At 35.4% G+C, this 13,589-nt stretch overlaps 1 protein-coding gene across 1 annotated transcript in view; it reads left to right on the top strand.

Moving 5' to 3' along the window:
• Window positions 1-13,589, top strand: part of LOC137408005 (protein ELYS-like) — a 76,691-nt gene that overhangs the window by 10,961 nt on the left and 52,141 nt on the right. Inside the window, exons 6-14 of the mRNA XM_068094396.1 lie at window positions 2,714-2,954; window positions 3,835-3,970; window positions 5,257-5,389; window positions 6,034-6,200; window positions 8,106-8,275; window positions 10,444-10,534; window positions 11,464-11,562; window positions 11,710-11,856; window positions 12,716-12,911. Of these exons, the coding sequence (XP_067950497.1) occupies window positions 2,714-2,954; window positions 3,835-3,970; window positions 5,257-5,389; window positions 6,034-6,200; window positions 8,106-8,275; window positions 10,444-10,534; window positions 11,464-11,562; window positions 11,710-11,856; window positions 12,716-12,911 (1,380 nt within the window). The remainder of the gene's footprint in view (window positions 1-2,713; window positions 2,955-3,834; window positions 3,971-5,256; window positions 5,390-6,033; window positions 6,201-8,105; window positions 8,276-10,443; window positions 10,535-11,463; window positions 11,563-11,709; window positions 11,857-12,715; window positions 12,912-13,589) is intronic.

The following is a 13,589-nucleotide window of genomic DNA, read 5'->3' as shown; positions in this document are numbered from 1 at the left end:
GGTCCTGGTAGATTAGATTTCGTTGATGGTATGATGAATGCAAAAAAACATTGTGAAGTACTACAAAGTGTGATGATACCATCTGCTAGAAGTCTGTTTGATAGAGAGTGGCTGTTTCAGCAAGATAATGCTCCATGCTACAGCCAGAAGAGTAAAGAAGTGGTTTGCTGACAATAATGTTAACGCTCTGACTTGGCCTTCTCAGTCACTTAGACCTTAACCCAATTGAAAATTTGTGGAGCAGAAGAGGCAATATCGTAACTAAAGACAAACCAACAAATAAAGGAATAGTGATGGAGCTTATTTTGCAATCCTGGCATCGAATAGTTACACCTGAAGAGCTTCAGACACTGACAGATAGTATGCCCAGGCGCTGCTGAGCAGTGATTGACAACAAAGGCTGGCCAACCATGTATTGATCATCTAAAGGACCAAAACAGCTCTTTTCAAAGCTACTATACCTTGTCTTTAAAATAATTCACAATAAAAGCCATTTCAAAGAAAATAAATATGTTATTTTATGACTTTTGGTCAGACACTATTTAATAAAAATAACAACTGCACAGTAACTCTCTGACAGCTTTCAGTAAACCTCTAATAAGATTGTTATAGAAAATACGATGTGGTTTTAATTTAAGTTTATCAAAAAGCCAACATTTTGATGATTCAAATGATATATGATTTTTTATAGTTATGTAAAATTTTGATTGTAGAAAAAACAAACACAACTCAGAATTCATTGCTATGTAACGAAAATTAGAGGCGGTTCCATAATTTGTATCACCACTGTATATCTCGATGTATGTGTGTCTATTATACTGTGATTCAGTCTGTCGAATTCAAGCTATTAGAATCTTAGAATAAAAAGCTCGCTTTTTGCTGGATTTGAACTCAACAAAATTGCAAGTTTTAATTTGTAAATCAATCATCTAATCACAAGTCTATAAAGGCTCTTACGGTTTCGTCGCTCTTACCATATACTGTATACCCTTTTCATGATTTCACACGCTAAATGATGCATGAATTGATACAATGCGTCCACGGGTTATGATGCCTCTATTATGAAATACTTTTTCTTCCAACTCTATAAAACACAATGCTTTTTCCTCCTCGCCATACTAGGGCGAATTTGTTTTTCGCTATACGATATCAACAAAATTCTTTCTCGATTTTAAAATTTTGCGACTTGTTGTACTGATTACGGCGAAATAACAAAAATGACCATATGCTATTCACCGAAATACCTTCCACATCGTCAGAAATAGATATACATTGCTCGCTATTTCAGTTAAGTTTTATTTGTTATGGTAAAAACGGATTCTCAAACAAATAAGTGATAAAGTTTAGTAAACTACATACTAAAACTGCTTTTAAGTACATGTTTGTGTTGAGTAAGCTAAATTCATTTAAGTTAGATTATGCTACATGTCTGTCTCGAAAGTAAGAACTTTCTATGGTGCACTGCACATAGTAGCCTACATTGTAATGTTACATTTCTTGCAGATCATAATCACTATATATTCACTAAAGTTGTTGCAGGTAACTATAGTTGCTGAAGTTAACATATTGTTTTATTACTCAATATTAATAATGATGATTTTTACCAGCAGGTGTTTGCATTAGATAATTACTTTTGGGTTTCTATAGCACTCTATACGATATTTTCGCCTCATGATGCCAAAACTGTAACAAATTAAAATCATATAAATGTATACCAAATAATTTTTCGTTGTACTCGTTGTATAACAGACTATATTTTGCCATTACTTGCTAATGATTTTACAGCGTCATTTTTCCTCTTAATTTATTTCAACTAAAGACTTCTTTCATGATATGAAATTTAAAAGTTACAGATGTTTGAAAAAGTTTGAAAACTTTTACGGCTGTTTTATTATTATTTCTTTGATTCATTTGAACTGCGCAAAAATACTTTTTTCGTGATATGAATTTTAAAAGTTGAAATGGTAAATGTTATTCGTTAAATAAAAATAAATTTTTTGTCCAAAGACTTTTTTATTACCCAGGCAACGCCCGGAATTCAGCTAATATATGTATATACTAGCGTAATGTCCGGCGTTGCATGAGTATTAAAAACATCTTATAAACAGTGGCAGGTAATGTAGTTGCCTGCAAGATGCCATCAGCCTGGCACATTGCCAATGGCTAATTTGAGCAAGCTACTATCCGTATAATTGCTAAACTTACTAATAAGAGCAAGCTTTAGTGACATTGCGCCAGAACGCAGTCGCTATGCGCATTTAAATCTAGATAACAACTTACATCGCCCAATGAGTCCATGCATCTGATGTGGCTCAATTGGTTAACTATTTGTCTGGAGAATGGGAGATTCTGAGATCAAATCTTCTGAAATCAGATTTTTCATTCGAAGATTTTAAATGCTATAGCTGGACACACCGATTCACATAATCACAGAAAACACAGATATATATATATATATATATATCATTATATATCTTAGTGAAATGTAATAATATGTATATCTCAGATACTTATATCATTATATATAATGCTATTATTATATATAATAATGAAATATATTTTTTCACACATATACATGTGTATATATATATAGCCCTTCCATAACTGCTTTTTTCGGTGACATATGCTTATCTTTCAGAAGTAGTTTTGCTTTCTGGAGGCTCTAGCTATCGGTCTAAGAATCTGAGGCAAGTACGCCATGCTTTCTTTACAGTTATTCAAGTCCACTTGGTGCGAGCTCTCTTCCTGTCAGCCATTTTGCATACATGGAGCCCGAGAACGATCCGAGATCGTTTTGTTACCTATGGGTAATGAAATGCAGCAGTTTAGCATCGATAGCGACTCTCTGCGACAGCATGCAGGAGGATCTGGCAGGAGCTGAGGCAGGAGCTAGTCTTTACCAATTAGCTTATGAACAGAAGACTTTTACAGTAGCTGGTCTACCTCTTTTCAAGGTCAGTTTTCAGCCCTATCAGTATGGGTGTATAACTCTTTATTGGCATTAGTGATCATTAACAAAATAATGTTCAGTAAAAGGTCAAAAGGAAAAAAATGGAAAGACAGAAATCAGGAATTATTCAGTAAGTTGAAAAAAAGACATGTTTTAAAAGTTTATTAGATCTAATAGTATTGTGAAGGAGTCGGAGTAGTGAATTGTAGGCTGTGGTAACAGAAAGTTCTTAAACTGAAACATATGATGGTGGATGTAGCTTGTTAGTGTCTTACAATAGAAAACAATGTTTGTCCTATGTGTGGAAGGATAAATAAAAATATGGGATATAGCATGTGCAGGAAACCTGTAAAGAAAGTGGCTTGTTAGCAATCGATGTCAATGAAAACTATGTCTCATAAAGTTAGCGCTACGACTAGTATTTACAGTTCCTGTACTGTGTAGCCTGTGTATAAAATTGAGATATTTTTGTGTCGGTCCTTGCTGATTATATTTGAATGTCAAGGTCATTTTAGAAACGATGTCATCTCTTAATTGAAAACTTTTGACTCAAATATCATCTTGACTTTTACCATTTGTTGAGGCTAACCGTCTGTATGTTGGATGCTTGACAAAAAGTATATCCAAACATTTTGACTTACATTACTCTATTGATTTGACTTACATTTTGACTTACATTACTCTATTGATTTGACTTAAATTTTGACTTACATTACTCTATTGATTTGACTTACATTTTGACTTACATTACTCTATTGATTTGACTTACATTTTGACTTACATTACTCTATTGATTTGTTTCTATTCCTTACTCTCTACTGTTGGTCGCTCCTAACTTATGGCTTGCATCACGTATGTCAGTTCGTGTAGTTTTTATTTTGTAGGACCTCATGCAGGTAGGTTGCGCCCTCAAGCACCGGCTAGCACCTGAAGAGGATGTCATCACCAGCTGGGTTGTCTCTTGTGACACGCTCACCAACATCAAATCTCTAAGAAGCGCCGAAGATGACAGTCAAATAGGTAGGCAATTTCTTTATATTTCTTATGGATGAGATGTCTGTCACAGAAAAGTAGATTTATTTTTAATTAGAGTTTTGAACGTGTCATCATTAGCCAATCCAGGTTTGTATGGTAGATGAATGCAAAGCGACCGTAATATGTTTACTCTAATCATTTCTTTTCACAATTAATTTCTAATTATATCATATAGGAATTCTCATTTTGTACTGCAAGTGGAAAGTTGTAATCGATTTAAAGTTAGTTACGTTTGGTTTATCTCTTGTTATAAATGGATGTGTTCTGTATATTTTATACACGTTTTTGAAAGCTCGTTGGTGTACCAATTATTGGGATATGTATGGTATACAGACATACTGTATGGTCATACAATATGTCTGTTTTAACTTTTCTATCACAAATGTTCGAAGTCATGGAGGTTGACATGATGGGTGAGTAAATTAACCTCTACACTGGCTTATGTATGCATACAAATATAAAAATAACGTACGTGATATGTGCCTATTTGAAAGAGTTCATTTCATTGAACGGATGCATTGAACTGTCGCTTAAAGAAGCCGTGGTATTATAGCCACATGTGGTGTCAGCATTGTCACATGTTGTCGTATCAAAGTAAATAAAATAAGAATAGTATTAATTATAGGCCAGTCACATAAACTCTGATAGAATTGCATTTAGCAAGAATCCCTGTCTTTCAAAAAGGCCTCAGTATAAACAGGCAGCATCAATGTTTCCTACAGTTTGTCAGCTTTCTATAACACTGCTACCAGTAGATCTGTTGTAGTTTTTTACACCTCTATCATAAGTATAATTCGCATTCGTATATAACCCACGAGTATAAATCACATAAGTTGACTTTGTGGGCGATTGTGCCATTTTAAACGGGGTTCTATATTACCTGCCTAAACAGTAAGCTTTTAGTAGTACCAGCTGTTCCCCCAATAATCATTCACTACCCTGTCTATTGGATGTTTGGTTGGTATGAAACTAAACTAGTCTTCAATCGTAGAACATATCTATTGCATTTAGTTAATAGCTGCGCTGAGATGTTATTTGCTGCAAACAGTACTTGTAGCATGAAAGCTGTGTTAAAAAGTCAAGTTAAAATTTAGTTATAAACGCAGTATATATCACAGATTCATGCCCCGGAAGGTATTTTAAACCAATAAACCTTGCTAGAATTTTCAGTAAAACACAAAATGGACCAGTGGTACATCACATCAAAGACACATGATAGTAATTAGTTCTGTTTTTTCAGATGTAAGATGTCATGTGTATGAATTTTGAAGGTACTATGTCTACTGATGCATATCTCACCATGGTCTCGTGGAGAGTTCGCTATACCGATGGATCTGTAACATCACATCTGGCTCTGTTTGATATCAACAGATGGTATCACGCTCAAATGCCCAAACAAATCCGGTATGCAGACTCTTCTGACCGTGCCAATTGACAATGCTGTAGCTATTGTTGTCGCAGCTGCCTTTTTGCTGTTGACCGATGATTAACAGAATAGTTTAGGCTTGCCTAGTTTGACTTTTCACGCAGTTGGATCATCAAAGCAGTTATCCCATATTTTTTCCTTTTTGCGGTCTATATCTCTCACACATTATGGAGATGTTCTTAGGGTTTGTAAATTTTACTGGGACAAGATTTGTATACAAAAAGATACACATGAGCATTCTCTTTCCCTTTTACCCGTTTCCTCTCCAGCACCTGTTACGCAGTTCATCCTTTATTTTAAAACACTTGTTCAAGTCGCTCAAGAGTTCTTGATTTCTACCTTCCCATTAATTTAATTATTAATTAAAATAAATTAATTTAATTTTAATGTATTGACTTAGGAAACTTGTTGAAATGATTATTAAAACTTATTGAATTAATCTGAGGATCATATTTTAATTCACCGAGTATATTTGAGAGAGGTGTGTACAAAGGGTAACTCCAAGTTTTAGTGCCTAGATGTTTTTCAAATTCACTCAAAGAGGTCAGTGCATAGTTTTTGGGACCATTAGCATGAATGAATAAATCTGTGTGTTGTGGTATAATATGACTAGTGCTTGCAGGTGGTTTGATGGTTGGTGCTCATATTTCTCCCAGTATTCATTTGATGATGCTGTCAATGACAAGGCATGTGCGGGTGTATATCTTGACCCAACTAGCATTTCATGCTACAAGTGCCCTAGACTAAGCCAACTCGAGAGATTTCAGTTTCCTGCCTCACTTCGATTTGGTATGAAACTTACCTATCACCACTATTACTGTTTGTATGCAGTTACAATAATATGACGTTAGTCATAGTGGGAAACGCTCACATTTTTGTTTGATACATCCATATATTTTTACCTGCTTGATCTTCCTGGCTCTAGCCAGGCCTCAGTACTGCAAATTTTGACATCTAAATTGAAAATTTGACACCAAATTTCAAGCTCACAAATCCATCCTCGACTTGTGGGATGGTGATACGTACTCATTCTAGTAAATTAAAGCTTGAGAAAACTATCGCAAATCAAAATTACATGATATGACATATAGGAATTTATTTATAAAATAATAAAATGCTAGTAATCCTACTCAACATGAGCTGGATCAAATACAAAGTTTCATTCTTAGTGAACATATTGTCATCACAAGGATCATCCTCTTCTGGAATGTGTTTTTTACGATTATAACACTTTTTTGTAGCATCTGTCTATGAGCATACACTTCGATAATCCATTTAACACATCCACTATCGTCCATTCATTGTTTTCTTGTACAAAAATAACAATTCCTGGCGGAAACCTGCTTTTTTAAAATATATATTATCATGGATAGTAGTTTTATTTTATTGGTGAAATATTGGTTTTATTTTTTCGTTTTATCAGTCTCAAGTATTTGATAGTTTTGATAATACCGCTCGTGTTCGTTCATCTGCCCGAATACTTGGTTAGAGGTTGGCCGACAGCCTCACATTAGTGACAATTGACATCCGTGTCGCATTTCCGATCTAATTGTAATTGGGAAGATAGTTATTAATCTCGTAATTAATTAATTGTGCACATACTTATTCTCTGTGCTTTGTTGGCACTCCTGGCGATCTTTCATGACATTTGAAACTGCCAGAGTATTACTACCACTAACAATAATAATATAGATACATGTAAAGATAAGTTTGTTTTTGGATTACTGTACCATTAAGAAACTTGAGAGGCATTGCTTACACGAGTCAGAGCTCAGTTTGTCTAGGAAAGTTCATTTTTTACCACAAAATACACTCAGATTCAACTGAGCATACATCTTTTCTGCTAAAAGTCTGAAACTTTGCGCAAAAGATCTTATGGTAAACAAGCGAGCTGCTCTTACATTGAAATATATAAGATTCATTGGTTAATAACATGGGAGGCAGGATACTAGCTACTATTTGTTATTGATTAGGCAGCTTCTGGCATGGCAGCCGCTCAACCCACTGCAAGGTTTGAATATAATATCATATAATATAGAATATAATATAATATCGTTTATTGTCACACTTCGACGCACAAAATTAATCAGTTCTGATACTAAATTAATGAAATAATAATCAGTAAGAAAAGTTTTTATTGTTACATTGTCTTGGAGAATGAGTGTAATGTGGTGTAATGAATGTAATGTGGTGTAATGAGTGTAATGTGGTGTAATGAGTGTAATGTGGTGTAATGAATGTAATGTGGTGTAATGAATGTAATGTGGTGTAATGAATGTAATGTGGTGTAATGAATGTAAGGTGGGAACTAGGGTGTGCGTGTGTCTGTATGCGCGCCTCATGGTGGTGGAACGGTGTGTGCGTGTGTGCGTGTCTTGTGGTGGTGACAGTGTGTGCGTGCCTCATGGTGGTGACAGTGTGTGCGTGCCTCGTGGTGGTGACAGTGTGTGCGTGCCTCGTGGTGGTGACAGTGTGTGTGTGCGCGCGCCTCATAGTGATGGCAGTGTTAGTAAATTGACATCTGGCTGTAAATTTATTCATATTTGATTGTGCCCATCGTTGGTGCTGGTGTTGTATCCAGATATAATAATCTTCATGATTGAGATGGGCAAGCACCTTCCTTAGCATGTCAAGGATTGTCATTGTTGGTTGAAAATATTGTGTTGTTTGAGAATGTTTAATTATTCATTGTAGCTGTGAAGATATTGCTATCATCTGGTATTGTATCGGTACAGTATAATGGCGTGCAGAGACAAAGTCTACTCGATGTGGTGAACTCATCTGTTGAGTGCATTGCGGAGCCACAAGCTGCATTTCAGTTGCTTAGGTCGGCTGGCCTTATCCCACAAAACACAGCTGATAAGGTATGTGCCGAAAAAGGTACGCGATGATAAGGTACGCGCCGATAAGGTACGCTTCGATAAAGTACGCGCCGATAAGCATAGGTGATAATATGAGCTGACAAGACAGGTGGTTGATCTTTCTAGAGCAGCTAGAAAGATCAAGCATACACTGTACATCAAGAATTACTTCTCCCCTATTTATTGAACCTCTTATGACTGACGAGAACAATCTCACACGGAATGTTTAACATGAAACAAAAAGGCTCATGACATACTGAAAACTGGACATATTCAAAATATATGAAAACATTACCTTGGAAGGTCTTTCTACAAAGAGTAACGTTTTCACACAGCAGCAACATATAAAAAATAACTCACTTTATAATTTTTGATGTTTTTCCGCTTTCATCTCTGCTATTATCTGCTTGAAATGTGGTTCTTTGAGGATGAGTAAAATGCGTAGATCTTTTTCAGAATTGATGGCCTTACAACATTTATTTTTGATATATAGAAGAGATGAAAGTACTGCTTCACATGCGCAAGTTGTTATGACAACAAATACGCTGTCTTTGTTTTCACGATTTATTTTTGCATCCCTGCAAATAACAGCTTGCGCCACATATGGGTGGGAGTAGCTCTAAGTGGTGCGAGTAGCCCTAGGGTATACCCGAGGTAAGTCAGTGTAGCATTCTGGGCAAAACCGAGAACTGAATAATCCAAAAAACTAACATGAAATAGTTTTCCACTTTTAAAAATGCAGTCAAACATGGATAACTTGCCCTCGGATAGCTCGAACACATATTTAACTCGAATGGATTTGTTTGGTCCGTTCCCACGCAATGATAAATTGCTTTAGATAGCTCGACCTCAACATCATTAACTCGAACAGTTTTTGCCCAACGGCTACCGAGATGGTTATTATCACTTAAGAATATCACATCATTCCAAGCCATAGAGATAAACATCAACTTTTAGTACTTAGGCATCGTTATTACCATCATCAGCAAAATATTTTCGTTAACGTTTTTTCTAAAGGTTTGCAAAACATCAAGTTTTACTCAACACCCGCTTTGTGGTGGCCCTTCAAAAGCAAGGAAAAGCGAGGTAATTTCGGATAGACTGAAAGTAAAATTGGCAAAGTTGATCTTGGTTAAAACGCTCAGAAAAAAAGATGTCATTTTTCTGAGCGTTTTAATAGCAATCAAGTTTTGCCAATTTTAATCTGAAAACGTCTTGGCAGTCACATCACCTAAAACAACAAATAACTATCAAGGGATAAAAAATATCTATACTTTCTGATAAAGATTTTTAAAACTTTACGTGAGAGGCCCTTTAACATGCAACAAGCAATTTACGCTTTTGATTTATATATAGTTTGTATATGTACACGTATCTACTGGTAACTACATGCACTTGTAACATTGCTCTGATAACTTGCACCCTCTGATGACTCGAACACTTTCGCTCGGTCCCGTGAAGTTTGAGTTATCCGAGTTTCACTATACCATTTAATATGTCATTGTATTTAATACTTTTCAGATGCAGTTGGAATATATTTTTCCAACTGGTAATTTGTATTCAACTTGTTTCAGCCATGTTACTAGCAGAAAAAAAATGATGAAGTCACATCGACTCTGATTCAGCATCAAGTTACACTTGGCTGCTTGCCAAACTATACATTGGTCATTCCAAAACATGGATAGAGCAAATAAACCCTGGCTTTCAAATTCTCCTTTTCAGTTTCTCTTATTTTTGCATCTATTAGTACGGCACTTTTTTGTCAGATTTTTGTGTGCCCATTTGATAAAAACAAGCTTTTTAAATTGAAGTATTCTACTAACACTGTTTCCATGCTTCGAATGGGATCGGGGTTGCCCTATGCTGACGAACTTGCGCTCTCCTGTTTCAACGGTTTGAAGTTGCACATCTTTGCAAAATTTGACATGTATCCATTAAAACAAAACCTGTTAAATTGGACTCGCCTTCTCACAGCAAATACCTTTGTACAATTTTAGAGAAGCGAAATGGTGTCGAATGCATTCGGATTTTGTTGTTTGTCATTCGGATTTCTATGGTTCGGAGTGGAAGCAACTCCAAACCCATTTGAAGCATAGAAACACAATGTAAGTGTAGCTTGACTGTTTACGTTGTAAAGCATTATATGAAGTCTGCGGTCTCTTCGTTTGTAGGTCACCCAGAGGAAGGCAGTACTGACCACACTCCTTTTACACACCCATACTGAGTTCATAGCTAAATGCTTTGAAGAATTCTCCGCTGCAGGTATCACTTGTTTATCAGAATAACAAGCCCTAGCTCTTGTTGTGAATCTGTGCTAGTTTCCTTTGTGTTCATAATCTTGCTTTCATTATTTTGGTCCTAGCTGTTTCAGGCAGTGTAAAGTATATTTGTCACTAAACATAGCAACAAGTCAGCTGTGAAAAGCTGGAAATGCCACGTGGATATACTCAACTTTATGTACTCCTACATGAACAGTAAATGCAGTTGTACTTCAGTTTTCAAGAACCTCAAAAAAATTCGAGATTTTTTATTTGGATTTCAAACAAAAGTAGGCTAAAAAAACCAATGATAGGGCTCTTGTGTCAACTACCACTCTTCTAAGGTTGTGTTCAGTATTCAAATGTGGTATGCAGACATATTTGTTTTGATTTATGAAATTCTGACTGTTTTGTGCTTTAGGGCGTGCATTATTTTATTTTTATATTGTATTATATTAAAATACATAAGTTCTTTCTACATTCTTTTAATTAAACATAAACCTAAGGAATTTAGGCTGAGTACGAGCTTCTACAAATAAAGTAACACATTCTCAGCTTAACCTACTATGTCGATAAAATATTTATGCGAAATAAGGTGTACTTTTTATAGTACCAGATCTCTGAAAATAGAATTCAAGATGGAAGTTAATGCAAAAATGTTTAAGAAAATTGTTTTCATGTTTTTTAATGTCTTAAAGTTGTTTGTATTATTTATAGTGCGGAAGTAATTTGGCAAATTTGAACAAACTCCTTTTAAAATTAGCCTTCAAGAACGAATTGTGCTCGAAAACCTGCCAAATAGCATTCGCAGGCCTTTAAATAATTGCGCAAAAGATACCGGATTGATTGTTGATTCATATTCGATATTCATCTTCAAGTTTCTAAAGTTGCTTCTTGAGCCTTTTTCTCGTGTCACAATCTCTATCATTATAGTTGTTTACTTTGCAGACAGTAGTGACCCTTCTGTTGAGTCTCTAATGACCTGGTTATGGGAGAGGCTGGAGAGAGTGATTCAACAATTTGATAATAGCTGTAAGGGATATGATATTTCTGTCAAGAATACATTGGCTAATATCAATCACTAACAATTAATAGGTTTTAGAATAATTTGTGCTATTACATTGAAAAAGTGCAGCAGAACATGCTGCAAGTTGCTATGTATGATTGACTTTGTTCTAGGTGTCGCATTGTACGACTGGTCAGGGGCTTGGATAGACAACTCCGTACGACATGTGTTGCTCTCTTGCATCACGCAGACCAAGAATATCGTCAATCTTCTTAAGCATTTATGTTTTCTAAAGGAACAGTCGCCTCAACTAAAACTAGGTATTCCCTTTGTTTGGGTAATATTGAATTATTCTCACTTGTTAGCTGCTTATTTTATAAATTCGGAGTTGCGTCCTCAGGTATGATGTATTACTAGGTTGATTTTCTCAATATTTGTTATATTTTGCTAATTATATTTACCAATTTTTTAAAGTTATTAATTAAGAAACTAAAGTTATTAAAGTTGTTCTCTTTCATGATTTTGTTGGCTGATATGTGGATGTCATCATTGCATTGTTGTAGCCATTTGAGTTGGCTGCTTTCTTATTGGCTGGTTAGTTAGAAGGAACTCTTGTTAGCTAGGTTGTTTGAAGCTACTATTTGTAGATTCCAACACTGGCTGTTCGATCATACATTAACCTGGTTTGGATTGTAACACTATTCATGCTCTTTTTGTTTACACAAGAAATGAGTTGCTCAGTCAATGTCGATTAGTGTCCATGTCGAAGTTTGTCCTTGACCGCTGTTAGATGGAGGGTTGCTGGTTTTGTGGTGTCAAAACATTTACATTACTTTAGTTTTAAAAATTTGTATTTCACGTTTTTTAATGAAGAGAAAAATACACTTTACCTTTGACGTTTTATTTGTTTTTCTTTAATACCATAATAGGAGAATACTAATACTAAGAGAACATATTATGTTCTCCTACTGAGCATATGTTGAGACCCAAAATAATGCAATTTGCTCCAACTCATTGTCTCTATTTTTTATATACCTCTCATAAATGTTACCGTAAGTAAATTTAAAGAGATATTCATAAATAGTTAGCGAGGTGTGTTCGAGCATGTCGACACAATTAGGGGTTTAACATCTGGCTTCAACATATCATTCGATAACAATTGCTGTTGATTTGGTCAAGGTTCACTTATGGACAAGCTTTCTGTGGCTGAGATGAGGTTGCTGCATATGAGACTTGTCTGGTGGTGCTTAAACAGAGGTCTGCTGCCTGAGATGGGTGAAAGTGATACAGCAACATCTGGTGGTTTCAGCTATCCGGCCACAACTCTTAGACGGAGCTACAATAACCGCCATTCTGAGCTGCTTGTCTCTTCTAGGTAAGCCAAGGAAGATTTTGATTGACAGTCAGGAAATAGAACTTTGTCTTCTCTTCCATTTGCCATTTGTTGACATTGTTATAGATTTTAAAATACTGTCCATGTTGAGAAATATGTTACTAAGTGTATTTACCATGTTACTAGAAACCTACAGATATATGTTATTGGTTACTATGTTACTAGCTGACTACAGAGATATGTTACTAGTTACTATGTTCCTAGCTGACTACAGAGATATGCTACTAGTTACTATGTTACTAGCTGACTACAGAGATATGTTACTAGTTACTATGTTACTAGTTGACTACAGAGATATGTTACTAGTTACTATGTTACTAGCTGACTACAGAGATATGTTACTAGTTACTATGTTACTAGCTGACTACAGAAATATGTTACTGGTTACTATGTTACTAGCTGACTACAGAGATATGTTACTAGTTACTATGTTACTAGTTGACTACAGAGATATGTTACTATGTTACTAGCTGACTACAGAGATATGTTACTGGTTACTATGTTACTAGCTGACTACAGAGATATGTTACTAGTTACTATGTTACTAGCTGACTACAGAAATATGTTACTGGCTACTATGTTACTAGTTGACTACAGAAATATGTTACTAGTTACTATCTTACTAGCTGACTACAGAGATTTGTTACTAGTTACTATGTT

The sequence above is a fragment of the Watersipora subatra genome, chromosome 11 (genome assembly GCF_963576615.1).
Source record: "Watersipora subatra chromosome 11, tzWatSuba1.1, whole genome shotgun sequence".
Taxonomy (NCBI): Eukaryota; Metazoa; Bryozoa; class Gymnolaemata; order Cheilostomatida; family Watersiporidae; genus Watersipora; species Watersipora subatra.
This window is presented reverse-complemented; position numbering and strand designations above follow the sequence as displayed.